At 44.8% G+C, this 19335-nt stretch overlaps 1 protein-coding gene across 1 annotated transcript; it reads right to left on the bottom strand.

The window, feature by feature from the left end:
* Positions 1-283: 283 nt before the first annotated feature.
* On the bottom strand, positions 284-18569 carry LOC144799825 (la-related protein 6-like). The gene is made up of 4 exons (XM_078671394.1): positions 18437-18569; positions 7637-7826; positions 6345-6555; positions 284-2315 (listed from the first exon to the last, which is right to left on the bottom strand). The coding sequence occupies exons 2-4, from the start codon at positions 7816-7818 to the stop codon at positions 1260-1262; spliced, it is 1449 nt and encodes a 482-aa protein (XP_078527520.1). The 5' UTR covers positions 7819-7826; positions 18437-18569; the 3' UTR covers positions 284-1259.
* Positions 18570-19335: the final 766 nt, after the last annotated feature.

Below are 19335 nucleotides of genomic sequence, written 5' to 3'. Positions count from 1 at the left end.
AGGCATAGTTTAGCAGGCAATGTCAGATCATCTTCTACCACCTCACAAAGACAATCACTTGTGTAGTCATTTTCAAGCGTTCTTCGCATCTCCAAGAGAGGCTGGGGTAACACAAACTCTTCTGTGCACGAGGACCCGCCGGATCTTTTCAGCCTCGGACAGATGTAAGAAAATAAAACTAGCCTCTTGCAATTCATGCTTTTGGGTGAAATGATAGAAATCCACATTAAAATGTATCTGAACGATTATGCCTTCAACAAATAAATAAGCCACCATCAACATGAATCATTCACAAAACTTTATTTCAAACAGTAATTTTTTTCCAACCTACATTTTATATAAATCTCACACCAGCTGCAGCAAGTACCTTCTCAACCCAATACTCGGATATCACTAGGGGTATTAGAAAGGGTCTTGAAAGAGGATCCACTAATGGTATCTGCTGAACTAACACCAAGATAGCACCATGGAGTATTAGATTTGGTCTTAAAAGATCCACTAAGGAATTAGCAGGATTTTTATTTTATCAGGTGTATAATCCAAATATACAAACAATTGCATCACAGGACATAAAACCTGATAGACACAGATTAATGTTACATTTGATATCTGACATATGCATTGGATTAGTGAAAGTCAAACACCTACTCATCTACTACTACTTAACCAGATGCACATGATTTCCTTTATAAGTGCTTCAGTGAAATTAGTACCACAATTTGACTATCACAATTTCTATCAATTGCAAACTTCTAACAAATCCAGTGTGATTGGAAGAACACAGCCGAAAAAAGTACTGTGTCACATTGTCCATTTATATACAGATTGATTTCTTACTTAAAATGAACCTACGAAGAAGTGCGTATTGCTAATCCAAACAAGAGAATTTCGGAGCATGGGATATGTGCTTTAATATGGTCTGAACGTCCTCTATGATGAATGGCACCCGACAGAAGAGATCTGGCTGTCATCTGTATGGATCCTCAAACAAATAGAAAACATGCCTTTGCAAATATAAATCCTCATGCCTGTAAGAACAAGGTGTAAGAAGGCAAGTTAAACAGCAACCCCCATACACTCTTCTCAATCTTAGAATCCATTACAAGCAAGACCCAATGTGAGCCTCTATCGGACCATGAGAAGAGTTGCTACAATCTTGCATGGCTCTCTGTTGGTCATACACGGACACCTCCCAAACTGTTCCTTGGATAATCTTGATCAGTATTATAGTGCTATCGGGTGATTACAGAAAATAAAATTCAGTGTCGTAGCACTAATTTGCCCCTTCCAATACTGTTGTGGAAACCCTTGGAACCATCTGGTCCATGTGGTAGACGAATTACTCCAGAGGGAAGAAAGGACGAAGATGTACCTCCTGAAGGCTTTTTTTCCATGAGCTTGCTATACGCAGCGGCTTTTCGTTGTTTAACCCATGGGCTTCCAGAACTTATCCCACTATCGGAGGAGTAGTCTGTGAACTTCTGCATTTCAGGGCTTGTGCCATGGGTGGAAAATCCTCGATTTACTTGCTCCACAGCCAAGGGAGAAGGGTAGTGGGAATGGGCAAAGAGCTTGCGGGTCAAGAGGGGACTTGAACGGGGGCTGCTGAATGAAACTGGTTTAAATATGGCTGGACTGCAAACAATACCATTAGTGAAGGCTGAAGCGGATAAGCATCTACTAGTGAAAACAGGAGAAGCTGGTGCACTGTCTGACTCAGAAGAACTGTAGAGTGAAAGGTCTTCGACAGCATGCTGCAGTTGGTCAGCAGCTCTGGTCTGCTTCTTCGTAGGTTTCTTATCCACAAACCCAGCGTCTTCAAGTTCTTCCTTTTCCTCTCCATTTTTCTTTCGGACACCTCTTTCATTGAGAAGCACAACTTTGATACTGACACCATTGGTTGAACATTGATTTCTACTTAGTTCTTCATGAGCTTTTATGGCACTTTCAAGGCTTTCATATTCAATTAAAGCACAGCTCTTGATGTTCAGCTCTGGGAATTTTGCTAAATATTTTTTCACATAAGAAGGAACCTCTTTCCCGGGTTTCAAGACACGTATAGAAACAATGGCACCATAAGGAGAGAATATCTTGGTGACTATTTCTATGGTAGTGTTCTGAACAAGACTGTTCGGAGCATGATCTTGCAGAACAAAATCCCAGGCTAGGAGAAGCTTGGTTGGAGCTAACCCGAGAAGAGACTCCGGAACTGGAGACTTTCTTCTGACTTTTGTCCCCTCTTCATTAACCTCCAAATTATCTGAAAAGTTCAGGGCATATAGAGTTGTTCTCCAGTCGCGAGTCAGATATTTGACCTAAAAAAGGAAAACAAATCTTTCAGCATTCAATTCATCTTAAAATATAAGGCAAATACGGAGTCAAGAAAGGATTCTAAAAGCGCTTAAACATGGAAATGGTGCAAACCCTGTAAACATAATACCATATTGTAGCTATAAACATGAGGAATGCAATAAGGAGCAAGGTCGGACCGGCTATACCGGGCATCGTGCATTTCCCCAGGAGGCTGGAAGTGTGTCGAGCCAGTTGTGTTACTGGGAGCTGGTTCTGTAGCAGTGCTACAATATCAGCTCTCACTAAAAAAAAAAACCACAAAAAAAAAAAAACACAAAAATAAGTCAGCAGTCTCCACTCACCATTCATTTTCATCATCCCTGTGTTTTAAAATGTTAATGTTTACAAATCTCCCATTGCTGAGTCCCTTGTATATTCAGCAGTTTTCAGCAACATTAAAAGGGTTACGATATTTCTAGTGATTAATGTTCCTGCTCGCGAGAGATCAGAGTTTTGTCTAGTGGCAGCTTTGCCTCATCTAAGGTAGGGCAGAGGGTTAATCTGCACTCCGCTGCAAAAAATGTGTACTATGCAGATCCCAGAACAGTATTTTATGTACATAGTTCAGTGAGTTCATGCTTTTGTCAGATTCTTTTGTTGATTGCAGTTCATAAGTTACAACCCTAATGTAGGACAATATGCTTGAACGTCCAAATTGCTGCATGCAAACTGCAGGATAATAATAATATTATGTTTTCCCCAGTCTCTCATCATCCTAATGTTGTCAAAAAGGGTTAGTTTGGGTAGAAATCAATTCTTATTAGTTAAACCAACCCTAAACACCAAGTTACATTTTGAATCCTGAGTTTGTGCTTCTCCAGACCAAGCACTCTAAGGCCTACACCCGGTCGTCCCTTTTGTCTTATGTAACATTTTCTATACACGGATTTACACACAATATCTCATGGTCTCTAGGAGTGTGATGTAAAGTTCTGACACCCTACACAGGTAGGAGAGGTGCTAAATCAAATACACGTGAGAAGGGGGGGGGGCTATGGAGAGAGGAGGCCATTACAAAAATGGGGCGACCCAATAACAGTCCTAGACCTGGGCTCAGTTCGATGCAGAAAACAATGGTCCTAAACCTTCCTTTATGCAATATAAATCAATGATATCATATCAATTTTTGAGCGCACGTAATGTCTGCTCATAGTATTTAAAACTAATAAGAGAATAATGTGCAACAGCCAAAGATATCCTTAGTAACGTAGTTTATTCCATCCTAATTGAAAAAGCAGTTGGAATCTTACTGCATGTATTGATTGTTAAACAACAAAAAATTCAACAACAAAATTCTGAGTGGTTGCTCCAAGGGAACGTGCAAAAAAGGTGGGTGCTCAAGTGTGGGGAATGGGAAGGATTTTTTGTTGTTTATAAATCAATAAATGCAGTAAGATTCCAACTGCTTTGTAACCCTTTGTAACCACAGCTATTCCTAGAGAAAGAAACATTCCGAACAATCCTGCACGTGCAGCAGAAAACGGCATCACTCGTCCACCTTCATTCGTATATAGCCCCAGAAAAAGATACTTTAAGTTTACCTTGCTGATGCCCTTGCTCTCAATATTTATCGAAGGGAATTAACAGCATGCCCTTTTCACTTTTAGCTGCCCAACATCCGATCACTGGGAAAATAGTGTAAGAATTCAATGTCAAAAACTTAACTTGTGCCCTCCTTATCTGAGCGGATCGATACATCTAGTGCCCTCAATATGCCTTCAAATCCTTGCACCGGTCTTCCAACCAATAGGTAAATACGATTTTTTCAAAAAAGAAGCACAAAAACCAATCACAAGCTTGCGGCAATAACCTATACCAATAAGAACAGCAATTAATCCTATTGATTGGAAGTTTGTGATGGATAATATATTCATTCTTCGTTGTCCTGGAACCTAGCATCTTAATCTCCAAACAACTTAATCAAGTTATTGATACCTTTATTTTCATTTTAACATAACCATTCCCTTGATTTTTAGGTCAAGCGTGGGCAGTTCATGCGCTGCTCTACGAGGCATGCTGTTTTCAGGTTGGGACATGAAGCTTCGCCCACATTTTTCATTTGCTTGTGTCGTGGTCCACTGTAAACTGTGGCTGTTCATTCGTCAATACACTCGGCAGTGCCTCCTTAGTACCGTCCGGTCTCATTTTGTAACCTATCATGGCGACAATCCCTGTTAAGTGTATTGTAACTCGGTAGGCTTTAATTACAGCCTCCGAGCACTATTTTCTAAAATAGCTTTGTCCTGCCTGCTACTGCAGGCAGAAGACTCTCTCTAAAAATAGTGTCTGTGAGAGATGGTCATGATTTATTTATTTTTTTACATTTCTAGAGCGCACTGTTACCCGGAGGTGTCCTGGCGCTAGCAGAATGAACAGGTGTGTGTAGGTCGGTGCTTTAATGGGTGAAGAGCCAAGTCTTCAGTGCCTTTCTGAAGGATAAGAGATCGGGCAATTGTCTAATGTAGAGGGGAAGCTTGTTCCAGGCTACTGCAGCTCCTAGGGAGAAGCTCCTGCCTCCCCATCTAGCTTTCTTGACTCTAGGGACCGAAACCAATGCCTGCTGACCAGATCTAAGAGATCTTGCCGGTTTGTACCAGAAGAATAGTTCCTTCATGCATCTAGGGCCCAGATCGTGCACTGCTTTAAAGACCACCCAGAGTGCCTTGAAGGTAATTCGTTTCCGCACTGGCAACCAGTGAAGTTTTGCCAGGTCCTGAGCCACCGATGCGAACTTAGGTGTATCTGTTATCAGGCGTACAGCAGCATTCTGTAAGGTCTGGAGTTTGTTTAGTACGCTAACTTGGGCGTTCAGCATAAGGCTGATGATATTTTTTAATTCTAAATTCCAGTATGAGGGCACTGCTGGGTGGTGTAAAGAGCCCATCCTCACCTCCAGAGCTGACTTTGTGAAACAAAGATAAGGGTCTAGCCCTCTCGGTGACTGTCAGACCTTGGAGATAAGTAATTGTTTATGGATGCAAATTGATCAATTTTCAAAGTATCACACTACATACACCACTTGTTATACGTGTCTGAGTCTTTGCCTGCTTTCCACTATTGGAGCTGTACAGGGATGGGTGCTTCTTATTCTTTTAGCAGTACTATTGATGAAGACACTAGAGATTATAAAACTCACTGACTACTGCATCTCTTGCCAATTATTCACCTCAAAAGGCATGGAAGCCTTACTGAATAACATAAAAATAAGAGCAAATAAGTGAAAGGTGCTGGTGAAGGATGTCCAAGAGATGTGTGATGAGACGAAAACTGGGAGTGTTTCTGATCAAAAGATTTGCTTTTTTTTAATTTCATTGTTTTTTTATTTAAATTTGTACAGAATGCGCGCCGAACACATTTGCAATACATTAAGTCTCGCATCTGTAAGAGTTTAAGCTATTGGCATTGTAAATGACAACGTCTTTTATGTATCTGTTTTATAAACAACACATATATTAAAGGCAGTCATTTACAGACCCAATAGCTCAAACTCTTGTAAATGCGAGACCTATTGCATTGCAAACGCTTGTTTTTGTTTATCTTCAGTTACAACTTTACTGTGAATAAATATATCAGCATATAATGCTATACTTGGACGCCGGCCATGAAAAGTACATTAAATAAATTGAAATACTGAGGAGACAGACACGAAACCCGACGACATCTTTAAAAATAGGAATGCTACTATTCAACTAAAAACTAGAAGTAAATCAAAGATTAGATTAAAGGAATCGTGTTATTTTCCTGCTGATATACAACAATAATGTCCACTGCCGGTAGAACTGCTTCCCTCAACCCTACACAGGCACCAACCTTTGAACCGCTGTCTATGAATGACAGGCTACTAAACAATCATTCATGCTGGACAGATTTATAAATATCCTTAATTCCCCTTTCATGTTCTACGTCATTTTTTTGTAGGCGTCTTATATGTTCACTAACCCACACTTACTCATACTGTAAGATTGTTATCATCATTACTTATCTTTACTTACCTTCTTAAAAGAAGTTAAAAGCTTGATGCTGACAAATCCCATTTTGTTTTTCTGTACGTGCTTCAGAAGGAAGGCATCTCTTGTTAAATTTTCATCGGAAAGGTAGAACTCCACTTGGGAAACCAACTTTTTAATCAGATTTGAATCCGGTAACCCACAGTCAATCTCCAAGGAGTCCTCGTCAAAGGTTTCGCTGAGGTAAAAAAAACTCCTATAGAATAAAAAACAAGAATTAACTGGACTGCAGAGTCAAGGAGGCCTTATAATGACTAGATAGGGAATGATCGCCAAATATATTCCCAGTGGTTATTAAACATTGATCCAAGAATTTCAATAAAGCAGGTGCATTCTCAGCGTGTTGTCCACGGTAAGAGGGATCCATTTACAAATTGCTAAAACTTGCAGTAACTAAGGAATCATTCTGCCTCGGTCCATGAGGCCCAATACCACTGCAACACATCATGTTGGTTCCCTTTTGCAATTCCAGCATGAAAAAAGATTACACTGAATCCTTAGATAAATTTACATGGGTAAGGATTAGGTCAAGTATTTCCAACCCCTCTTTTGTTGCCAAAATGATTGAACATTGGTTTGTAAACAATAAAATTTGCCAAGTACTACATGTTTTTTTAAACCATTTAAAGATTCTAAAATTAGACCAAGTGGTCGATTTTACTTCATGTACTTCACCCAATTATCTAAATTATGGACCAAAATAAATATTTTAGTGTACCATTGTTTAGCGACAATGCGAGAAGGAAAAACAGGTTACTGTGAAGGACTAGACAGAGTAGGATGAAAAGTAGAGAGGATTCGGATGAGAAGGGGGCAAGTGTATGATCAATGAATGAGTGCATTGGGTAAGGAGTGGGCGTGAGACTGGTATAGAAGAGCCAACCTCACATTAATGGTAGAAAAGAGTAATAAAGGAAGATCCTTCTGATGAAAGGAGGAGCAAGGTGAGAAAGAGGAGGTATCCTGTTATGAATGGACAGATAGATTGAGAAGAGGTGTAGAAAGATGAACCTATGGACATGTTCAGGATGGCGGACAGGCCGCGCCTTGAAGAATGCCAAGTCAGGGTGACATAGGAGAGAGTATATTATAAGTAAAGGGTAAAGTAGAGAAGTAGATAGGACAAAATGGGAATAAAGAATGGGCAAAGAAGTTTGTTACAAGTGTTAGTTCTAGACTGAATCACAGTAGAAAGTTATAGATTGCCATCTTCTGAAAAGGATAGCTACATGTTGGGTTCATTTTACAGCGATAGAAACAAGTGAACGATGACCTACCCCTCAAAACTGCTGCCATGGCTGTCCTGTGCCAGGTGGAATGAAGGCGGGTTCCTTTCTCCAAAATGGTGGCCCTGATGGGTGTCTGTTCCATAGTAGAGTCTCGCCTGAACTTGAACTGGAGTGCTGCGCACACTCTTGTGGGAGCCGAGCCTTAGAGGCAAGGACTCCACTGAGGACATGATGGTCCCTGAAGACAAGGGAAGGTTACATTGAAGAAAGAGCCTCGTTCAAGTGAAAGTGTTAGATATACAAAGTCGATGAAGTGTGATATGGACGGTATTAGAGAGAACTGCAATGAAAAGACTGTAAAATGTGTGTGAACACAAAAAACGTATGGAACTTTGGCACAATGTGGGGAGTTTCAGAAGATGGGGTAGGTTGTAGAAGCCCCACAGCTAGAGGAGCCTGGGCGGGCCGGAGTGGGTGGAGGTGCAAAGCCAGAGGAGCCTGGGCGGGGTGCGGTGGGTCGGGCCCCACAGCCAGAGCAGGAAGGCCCACGCTGCAAAAAGCCTAGGCAGGGAGTGTCTGGGGGATTCAACATTGCAAGTAGTCTGGGTAGGGTGCATCCGTGGGCCACAGCACAGGAAGACTAGACGGAAAGGGTCTGGGGTGGGAACCACAGCGCAAAAGGGCTGGGCGGAGAGTATGGTGGGGTGAACCGGGCAAGGAGCACACAGATAAGGGGTCTTGGCAGGAGTGGTCCTGGGCCACCCCAGCCAGAGGAGCATGGGCGTGGTGGGCTCCTAGCGAGAGGACCCTGGGCAGGATTGGTCATGTGGTGGATACATTTCCAGAGGAGTCTTGGTGGAATGGTAGTAGTAGATCTTTATTGCTTCATTATCAAAAGTCATTACAAGTAAAACATTTAACCCCTTGCATGCTGATGACGGCCCCCATCCGTCATGCACTACGGCGCTCGTGTGCTGATGACGGCTGGGGGCAGTCATAAACCCGCCCACTCGCGATTTTGCCACACAGGCACAGAATCGTGGCAGCATGCAAGGGGTTAAAACTTATACAAAAGAAAACACTGTTCCAAATTCATTAAACAATGGATATCAATTACAAATAGAGTGAATAATATATCTATATGTCTTAAATCTAAAACCTGCAACCAGTCCGATTCATAGAGTTTCTAAAAATAAATCACATTACACGGACAGGGCTGTATAGTCCATAAGGTCTATAACAACTGCAAAAGTACTACTGGACTTTTTAACAATCACAGTTGGGACTAATTGCCATAACAGCAAAATTAACACCTATTATTAAAAACTGACCCAATTCATTGATCTTATACCAAATAAATTCCATTGTGCAAATAGGCAAAAAAAAGTGCAGTTTCAAGATATCGCTTGAAGCAGAATACCATAGCAGCATAATCGCTAAATCATTCATAATATCCTCATTGTGCAAATAAGCTATGACATGCATCAAAGTTTTCAAAATAACTTCAGCTATAAAATACATTTCAACGCCACCTGTGTAAAAACAAAATGCAAAATACAGGTTATGCAGGGTGGGGTATATTCCAAAGGCCGATTGTCTAAGACCGACTCATTTCAAAAGATTTATACATAATAAAATCCATTGCATAAACAAACTATGATATCCATATTGTGCAGATAATATAAGGAAAAAAGATCTGGGTTTTCCCCAATCGCATTTGAAACAAATTGCCATGGCGGCAAAATTGGCACTGTATCATACAGAAAGTACCTTAGAAACGCTCTTGTTGATACTTAATTCTTTAAGGCACCCCCTAGACTGCTGACCCCAACTGTTTTTCAGCAATGGCCAAAAACTTTATAAATTGGCATAGCAGGGGAATCGACTAGCTTGATAGGCATAAGATCATAAGTCCAACGAGCCGATCTTACCCGGGCTTTAAGAAATAAGGGTTACTAAAAAAATGCTACATATGTTGAGCAGTATAGGGCACGGACACGCTATGTGCAATAAAGTTTCATGTGACCACCCACACAATCTACAATTGGTGCTTGGCCATTGCTCGAATGGGTCAGGTGGGGGCTCAGAGCCGTCTGGGTTAGGGGGGCCCATGGATGGGGGATTCTGGTGAGGAGGCTCCGTGGTTTGGGGAGGGGTGCAATACCACAAACGTGTGTCCAGGGGCCCAGAGCACAAGGAGTCAGGGCAGGGGGGCTGGTGGCCAAAAAGTCAAGGAACCTAGGTAGGGATGGTCTGAGGGCCACAGAGAAGGGCGGTGGGCCGACATCACAGAGGGTGGTTGGGGAGGGGATACACAGCGAGAAAAGCATGAGTGGGAAGGGTGGAGACAAGAGGGGGTGTCTACAGGGTAAGAAGCTTGAGCAGGAGGGGTCTGCAGAGTGATTATCTGAAGCAGGAGGTCCCACAACGCGAGTAACCTGGGCAGGGTCGGCGGGCCGGCTATGGCACGTGGATCTTGGGCACAATATGTGAGCCAGAGAGTGCATAAAAAAAGCATGGGAACTGTGATCCTGAACACAATGGGGGCAGATCAGTGAGAGCAAAGCCAGGATCAAACGTGTAACTAGTAAGAACACAATATTTGACAACTATATTGAAAGACTTTCACCTAAAGGGAACAGTGTATATATTTTAAAAACTTTAAAAAATAACAAAAACATACACATGCACCTTCAATGTAAAACAAAAGCAAATTAAACTAATCTTCACAGTAGTGGAACCCCCCCCCTTACTTTATTTTGAACTTGAGACTCAAGACCGTCATTGACCAAACAGGAATGGTTGTTTTTTGACAAGAAGTATGGGAACTGTTTTGATAAAATTACAAAAGCTTGGGAACATTGTTCCCAATAGTCCCTGCTCACTTCATCCTCTGGGCACAGCACAAGGAACCTGGTAAGGGTGAGAGGATTTCCCACAGGGGTCTCCAACCTTTTCTGCACTGAGAGCTACTTATGTTCACTGAAATGCATTGAGGGCTACTAATATTATTTTTGTCAGTGTCTGGGAATGGGAGCCACAGTTGCCGAAATCTATACACACGGGTGGGTGGCTTTTCTGGGTTTGCAAGCGAGGTGATACGCAAAAGCGATTTCTCAATTTTGGTGTCGGGTACTGGGATATGCTTAAATGCCACTGCTTGACAGTCACTCGTAAAAGGGTGTAAGCAAGCACTTGGGTTGCTTTTGGGGGTGGGGGGAGGCAAGTGTTTGGCACCTCATAAAAGTTAAAGTGTTGTCTCGAGAAAGACTGTTGTATCAATCAATCAATCAGGGAATTTGTAAAGCGCACTGCTTACCCATTAGGGTCTCAAGGCGCGGGGGGGGGAGGGAGGGGGGGGGAGCTGCAGCTAGTGGTCGAAGAGCCAGGTATCACGACACAAAGCCACATTCATGGACAGTACAATTTAAAAGGTGTTTTTGTCTACAGGTTTATATCCACAGACTGCATGCTGTGCAAAAGCTCCCTGCTATATTCCTAAAACCCTGCATGAAAATAAAATAGCCTGGATTTAAACTTATTTTTTTCTCCCATATTTATTTTGAATGCCCCAACTCCAGTCCTTTTACATGAATAATTATATATACATACAATTTTTTCCCCCTCAACCAAATAAACTAATATCCCGGCTGAAGTGGCTCATCTCGGTACTTTCTGCAAGAGCATGGTTTTTCAGTGGAATATAAAAAACATATCCCGGCAACCTAACAATAGCTATTCATTTCATTAAGTTTCTCACATCCTCCCCTCTAATGTCACTGCTACGTCATTAATGTACAACAAAGAAGCTGGAGTAAATGCATGGAGAGTTTTCTTTGAAAGTAAAAGAATAGTCTTTAGGGTAAGGGTAAGAACACTCACCTTTGCTCCGCGCAGCCGATATGAACGCTGCCGCGGGATTGCCGCCATTACGAGGGAAGCCCTCGACTCGGGCCACGCCCACTGCCGCTCGGCCACGCCCCTCCTGACTATATAAACCGCACCAGACCTCCAGCGCGTCTTAGTAGGAATTGACTCGAGGCGGAAGCCGGGAGTATTGTTATTTTAAAAAATTTCTGTGTGTTCTGCTTTTTTAACCCTCACTGTGACTACCCTCGCCTGAGACACTCACCTTTGCTCCGCGCAGCCGATATTAACGCTGCCGCGGGATTGCCGCCAATACGAGGGAAGCCCTCGACTCAGGCCACGCCCACTGCCACTCGGCCACGCCACGCCGCTGCTCCCTCTTAAACGATGTGTCTACCCCGTCCGCGCAGCGGGCGCGCCGTATGCACGCCGAAGGCGCGCTAAAGGCAAGCCCGTCTGCGCCCGTCCGCGCCCGACCGGGGCAAGGGGCCACAACTCCTGGTCCTTTCAATACACCAAGGAAGGTATACAGCTCAGGCACCCTTCACTATCTAAGGCCCCCTTTAGAAAACAGAGGCTGCCATCCATATCACCCCCTTGATTTACCCACCCTTTGCTCACATTGTAAGACGAGGCTCAACATTGCCCAAGAAAGAACTGACTTACAGGACTTCACTATGTTTCTTCTAAACTGCAGATATCTGCCAAAGCATAGCATGGAAATTTCACTAATACTAGAGGAATTTGCGCCAGACGCAGTCTTTTTAACCGAAACCTGGTTGACCCCCGACTCCGACCCTGATCTTATACAAGCTCTTCCCTCTGGTTATCAGATTACACGCAGAGACCGGGCACAGGGGAAGGGCGGGGGAATTGCAATTGTCTACAAAGACCTATATCAGTGCTATTGCACCCCGGATACTGTCCCCAACTGCGAAAGCATGTCTTTTTCCCTCAAGCTTACCCCTCATGAGAGCTTTACAGGAACCCTCATATACCACCCCCAAGGCCCTCTGAACCAATTCCATACAACACTGCCATCAATAGCAGCAGAACTGGTTATTTCCCCCTCTAACTTTACGCTGCTGGGCGATTTTAACATTCATTTCGATAACAGCTCAGATAGTACAGCAAAAGAGCTAACCGCGAGCTTGGCCGCAGTTCAGTTAGAACAACTTGTCCAAACCCCCACGCACATTAAAGGGCATTTGCTGGACCCTGTGTTCAGCAACTGCGCTGAGCTCAAGGTAGCCCCCATTACTCGTCTTCCATGGACCGACCACTTTTTAATTCCCCTCATCTGGTCCACTTACAAACCCGTCTGGCGTACTCCATCTCCGCGAAAAATGAGGAGTTGGTCTAGGCTTCCTTTAGAACAGTGGTCTAGCTCCTTGGCAGACTCAAGACCCTCTTTCTCACAGGACCCCTCATCTGACAATGTGAATTTTGATAATTGGATTCTGAAGTCCCTTGATTCCATACTCCCCATCCGGGAAATCAGCTTAAAAAGGCTACGGGTTACTGCCCCATGGTACTCCGAGGAGCTCAGAATGAAAAAGCACTACTGTAAGTAGCTCTAAGGGAAGTGGCGCCTGGAATATGCCACCACAGACAAAGTTATCTATAGTGAAGCTATCAGAGCCTATAAACTTGAAATAAAAACGTCACAATCCACTTACTACAATGGACAAATAATGATGGCTAGATCAAAACAGAGAGAAATCTATCAAATAGTTAAACGCCTCACTAAGCTCCCCCCACCCACAGCTCCTAATGACAACCCCACCGCGTGCTGTAATGATCTAGCTGAATTTTTTATCAGAAAATAAATAAAATCTATGTCACATTCGCTAGCCCATCCCCGGAACCCCCCACTGAGGTTCCCCAGCCCTTATTGGAAGCAGAGCTCTCTCCCCCAATAATTCTGAATTACTTCCTTTGCTAGACCTAGAGTCTTTGGAACTCCTAACACTTCAAGTAAAGTCAGGCTCTCCCTGCGACCCAGCTCCACCCCGTACCATGGTTGCCGCCAGCCAAGTCATTCTCCCCACTCTTATGGAGTTGCTTAACAACTCCCTAATAAAAAGCAGCGTTCCACCCTTCTGGAAGAAAGCCATGGTGAGAGCACTCCTGAAAAAGCCCAACCTGGACCCTAACAACCTCAATAATTACCGCCCCATCTCCCTGCTGCCTTGGGAGAGTAAGATCCTGGAAAAACACATCAACCTCCACCTAACAAGGTTTCTCGAGTACAACCATCTACTCGATGCCTCGCAGACAGGGTTCCGCCCCAAACATGGGACGGAAACGGCCTAGTTAGCCGTGACAGAAGAAGCCAGGCGGATTTTGGATCGAGGCGGATCAGTGGCAGTTATCCTCCTCGATCTGAGTGCTGCATTCGCACGGTATGTCACAAAACTCTGCTGTGTCGACTCTCCAATTTAGGAGTGTCCGGGGATGCTCTGGCCTGGTTGGGATCCTTCCGGAGTGGAAGGACTTTCCAAGCCTTTGAGGGAGATTCCACCTCCATAAGCAAGCCTTTGAACTGTGGGGTACCGCAGGGCTCATCGCTGAGCCCCACGCGGTTCAATGTGTACATGGGACCACTGGCTGAGATCGTCCGTCCATATGACATGAAGATCATTACATATGCGGACGATACTCAGTTAGTGGTATCCCTTGCACAGAAGAACAGCGAGATGGCACAGACCAACCTGGCGGCATGCATGGAAGAGGTCAGGAGATGGATGACGACATCCTCTCTTAAGCTCAACGGGAAAACCGAGCTTATGCTACTCGGTCCCTCAGCGCTGCCCACCATCGAGCGCTTATGGCCCACCAGCCTGGGCACACCACCTACTCCGAAAGAGAACATAAAAAGTCTAGGGGTTTGGCTGGACAAATCTCTAACTCTCAAAACCCAAGCAACAAAAACATCTGCAATCTGCTTCAGGCTCATCAGGATGCTCATAAAAATCCTTCCACTCCTGCCTTTTGAAGCCAGACAGATTGTGATACAGGGCCTAATACAATCCCGACTCGATTTTAGCAACGCCCTGTACCTGGGGGCACCGGAATATGTGCTGCAAAAACTCCAGCGGGTCCAGAACTGCGCTGCACGCACGCTGCTGCAGATCCCACGTAGAGCATCAATAGAATCCGGGTTGAGAACTCTACATTGGCTCCCCGTTAGGGAGAGAGTAAAATTCAAAGCCCTATGCGTGTCCCATCAAGCCTTTTGGAGAACCTGTCCCAAGATCAACCACTCCCTCCTCTCCCCTTACTGCCCCAGCAAACAACTTCGCTCTACCCACGCTTTTTTAGCTGTAGTCCCCCGGATCAAAAGATCAAGAGCAGGAGGAAGATCCTTTTCGCTCAACGCGGCTAAGCTGTGGAATTCACTTCCTGTACATCTAAGATCGAATTCCAACTTGCTATCTTTCCGCAAACAGCTTAAAACCTTCCTCTTCACCAAATGAACTCCTTTCCAAGCTGTTGCTTCTTGAGGCACAATTCCTTCTTTTCTAGCGCTTGGACGCCTAAGGGCAGCAGTCGCGCTTAATAAAACCCCTTTTCATTTCATTTCATTCCATTTCATTTCAATAGTCCCAATAACCAATAGATTGACTGCTAACATCCTCCCAAGTAGTGTGGTATTTTCCGAAAAGCATTGCAGTCCCTTGTCACGGGTAGGAAGTGATATATAAATGCTATTTCAGTACAGCACAGAAATCTGGGTCGGGAGCAGGCGGACATGGTCAGAGAGCCCAAGCAGCCTGGAGGTGCAGGCATGGCCCCCTCAGTGCAGGTAGGGGAGCCTGGGCTGGGTGGGTAGGGAGCAGAGCTTAACTTGAGCTGGTGGTTTCCGGTGCTCAGCACTGGCAATTAATTGTCAACACTGCCAGTTATCATAGCTGCCACATGGTGGTGCTGTTCGTGTGATTTAGAGAGAAGCAGAACAACCGTTGTTTTATTAATCTATACTACTATTATAAAGGAAGAACTTTGAGGCTTTGAGGCGGGTAAACTCGGGAACCACAGCGCCAATCCACACACCCGATACATCGTTGGAATCCTCAGGGTGTGCAGATGGACATAGGCTATATAAATTTAAAAACATACGTTATATTTAAAAAATTTACATTTAAAAAAAAAGTAGTCCCCTCGAAGTAGCGCCGGCCGTGACCTGCGTGCTGACGTCGTCCAGGAGCGCGAGGAGGAGCGGCGGACATGGCGCGGGGGAGGAGCACTGACGAGCGGCACACAGGCGGTGAGCAGCAGCGGACCGGCGAGGAGCACTGAACTGAGGAGTGGCGGCTGAGCGGTGGACAAGCACTGACGAGCGGCACACAGGCGGTGAGCAGCAGCGGAGCGGTGAGGAGCACTGAACTGAGGAGCGGTGGCTGAGGTAAGGCTCCGGGGGACAATGTCGGGGCAGGCGGGGGTCGGAACAGGCCGGGGACCCTCTGGCATAATTGTGCTCAAGCTCCTGACTCCCGCAAGCCACTCCATACTCTGTCAACTCCTACTCTTATCCCTGCAACCTCTGCTCATCCTCGCCTCCCTGCAAACAGAGCGCCTGAGCCCCACTTACCCAGAAAGCTCCCCAGTGCCTAAGGCCCTGCTGCTGGCCACCACTGCAACACTGGGCCTCTGGCATAATTGTGTGAGGTAAGCCTCCGGAGGACAGTGTCAGGGCCGGGGCGGACGGGGGCCCGGGCTGCTGGCCAATGTTGGCGCAGGCGGGGGTCGGGGAAGCCTGATTGCTCCCGGACAAGGTCAGGACGGGCTGCTAGTTCAATATACATTAAAAACTACTAATACCTGCCGCCCAAGACATTCTTCCAGCTTTGGGGGCCTCGAACAGTCTGAATTGTCACACTTGTAGCAGTGTGATGATTAGTAGTTGTGTAGGTGCTGTGATGGCCGCACTGACCGGGGCAATGGATGGTTCAGACAGAGGTGGCCACCTGAAGAGGGCCCTGCCACTTATCTCTTTACAAATTAAGCACCTGTAGGCAGGGGCCCACAAGGTGAGGAACCAGAGCGGTGAGAGGCCACAGCTTGAGAAGCCTTGGCAGGAGGGGGCTGGCAACCGCAGACAACGCAAGCAGCCTGGGTAGAAGAGTGCCAAAGTGGACAGACAACGCAGTGGCCCCGGCAAAGCCACATAGGCCAACAGTCCAAGGAGCCTAGCGGGTGAGGACCCACAAGCGTGCGGAGCCTTCTGAGAGGTGGGGGGCGGGGGGGCTAGTTTGGCAACAGCACAATGAGTCTGGGGGCTAGAGGGGGACTGCAAGGCTTGGGCTGAGAGCACAAGGAGCACAGGAAAGGTAGAGCAGCACATGGACTGACAGCTTGAGGGATGCTTTTGCATAGAAACCAAATGGTGAGACATTTTGGGCACAGACCCACACAGGGAGAGAAGCTTACAGAATGTGGAAATACTGAGTGGGGTGTCTCACAGGTACAGAACCTCTTAGCCTTTGAACACTTTGTCCCTGATGACAGTTGTCTCAGAAAAGGGAGAGATATTTATTGCACCCAATATATTCCGACAATGCATGGATTACAAGTGGACATGTGTGATAAACTGCACCCAGCTGAAATTATTGGCATCAATATGGGTATAACAGCAGATTTTTGTGTCACCACACCACAACCCGCAGGTTCCATTATTTACCAGACTTCTTCCCTCCAGCAAGTCTCTGTAGGTTTTACATGCGCCCCCTGGCCCTGGGCTGAGGTTTACTTAGTATTCATATTCAGAAAGCTGTTATTTACATTAATTGAAGGAAGAGAAGCAAAGAAGGCGTCCTCCCGACCCACTTATCTTTAGAAACACCTCGATTTTAAAGAAGGTGTTCCACAAACATGTAAACACATGATAAAAGCTCTTCAAAATACTAAAAAGGGCATTTCATTAATTACTATACTGTTTGCACCTTAGTACATCAGATTGTATAACTGTACTGAAAGGCATGTTGTTAAAGTAATACTTCTCAAACATTCATTTTGAAACATGCATCCATTCCCCACCCTGGCAACAATGCCCTTGGTGAATTCAGAGATCATGTAAAGCCAGTCTCTGGCCTTTGTTACGAATATACATGTAAATACCTTACAGTTTAGTAAACCAAACACGAGGATTTGCACAGCGCGCATTCATATCTCTTATTTCAAGGTGCTCTTGTAGCTCATAATACAGAAAATCGAGGCGAATGAAATAGAACAGTTGTCTAGGATCACACAGTTTCTTCAAGTAGGGAAGCCGGGACTGGCGGCTGTCGTTTACACACAGACCATGTTTTTTCGTCTATAGCTAAATGTGGCATAGTTTCTTTCAGGAACAAGTGGCAATTTGTGTTGGCTCTGATGTTGTGCTTAAATTTACCTTAGGTTTTTAGCGTGGGAGGGAAAACAACGCAAAACGCCGAAAATTTAAAAACTAAGCACGAAAAACACAGTTTCATATACAGCTGTCGGCACTGCCCGAACAGATCACTTTTTTTCCAACAGCACTTTCAGAAAGGAATAAAACGCCTTAAGTAACACGTGGCAATAAAGTTGCATACAAAAAAAGTTTTTGAACCCCGTTTTTGCATCAATGTTTGAACGAGGCCCGGCGAGGCAGTTTGAACTGAAATGGAGGCCTTGGGTGTTTTGCAGCGTCAACAAGTCAGCTCACTGGTGCTAAATCAACAAGCATTGCCCTCGGGGCCAGCTCCGTGCATACTAAATTAAAATAAGTTCCGTTATTACAAACTAAAAATGTACTCTCGCTTACAGTAGAGCGCGGGACACATGGGTGAAAAAACGATTTCATTAATAAATAAAGGAGACTTTTATATGCAATATTTAAAGAACACTTTCCTATTGGATGCCTTCCAATGTCAGGTGGTGTTGGTGAGAATTGTTTACCGATTTAAAAACATGCACTTTTTAAGTAGACGATAAAAGTTGCAACAGACTGCCACTTACTCAGTAGAGTTACATCCCCTGCTGCCCTTCAAACCTTGACAAACTGACCGGAAGTACACGTTCGAAGCAGAAACATTCCCTTTCTATTAAGCGATCACCTCATTTGCATAATTAATTGAGAACAACTGCAGCAAGCGCGCGCCCAAGCTCTGATTGTGAAGAGGTACACGGAAAAGCATGTTCCTGCAGGCCTCAAACTGTGCACATACCTTTAAGTTGACAGCTGGCTACTAACCTGCCTCTTGCGTCAAAGTGGACTTGGAGCCAGGGCTGGGTTTTTAGCCAAAATTGTAGGCACCATTGGGCGCATATGTACAGCGAGGAAGGCCAAACTAAAATTCCCGGCATGCATAACATTTGTGAAAAAAAACATTTTCACAGCTATGCTGACCCGACATATAAGCAGAGGTTAAAGGTGCTTCCTGATTAGACAAAATGAAAAGAGCCTTTGTGACTGCCTCGGGTCAGGAGAGCTTCTATTTTGCTGGGTCCATGTGTGTGAAGTTGGGCCAGTCCATATTTTTTCCTATGCATTCTGGGACTTGTGGTCCGGGTTTCACAGTAGTATAAACAGGTCTACAACGGCCAAAAGTTAATTACCAAATGGACTGGGAGAACTTCACATCATTAGTCCTTTAAAATGAGCAGCTCTCAGTATACTTTCAGTTTAAACCAAAATAAAAATAAAAAGTCTTTTAGCGCCTGCACTCTTCAATATAAAACTCTTACACTTCTCACGGGCACACATGCTGTCTTGAACCATGTACGCTGGGACTTATTGGCCCATACTTAAAATGAGGAGAGTGAAACTACAAGTCCCAGAAAGCTTCTGGCTGGTGAATGAAAAACCAGGACTGGCTGAAAAACCATGTCTATTGTGGATCCAGTTTAAGGCCACG

This window comes from Lissotriton helveticus, chromosome 12 (assembly GCF_964261635.1).
Source record: "Lissotriton helveticus chromosome 12, aLisHel1.1, whole genome shotgun sequence".
In the NCBI taxonomy this organism is placed as follows: Eukaryota; Metazoa; Chordata; class Amphibia; order Caudata; family Salamandridae; genus Lissotriton; species Lissotriton helveticus.
This window is presented reverse-complemented; position numbering and strand designations above follow the sequence as displayed.

Excerpts from the sequence above, each read along its gene's own strand:
- LOC144799825 (XM_078671394.1), bottom strand. The coding sequence starts at position 7,818 with ATGTCCTCAGTGGAGTCCTTGCCTCTAAGGCTCGGCTCCCACAAGAGT. Across the intron at positions 6,556-7,636 it reads CATGGCAGCAGTTTTGAGGG|GAGTTTTTTTTACCTCAGCG; the intron begins GTAGGTCATCGT and ends TTTATTCTATAG. Across the intron at positions 2,316-6,344 it reads TTTTAACTTCTTTTAAGAAG|GTCAAATATCTGACTCGCGA; the intron begins GTAAGTAAAGAT and ends TTCCTTTTTTAG.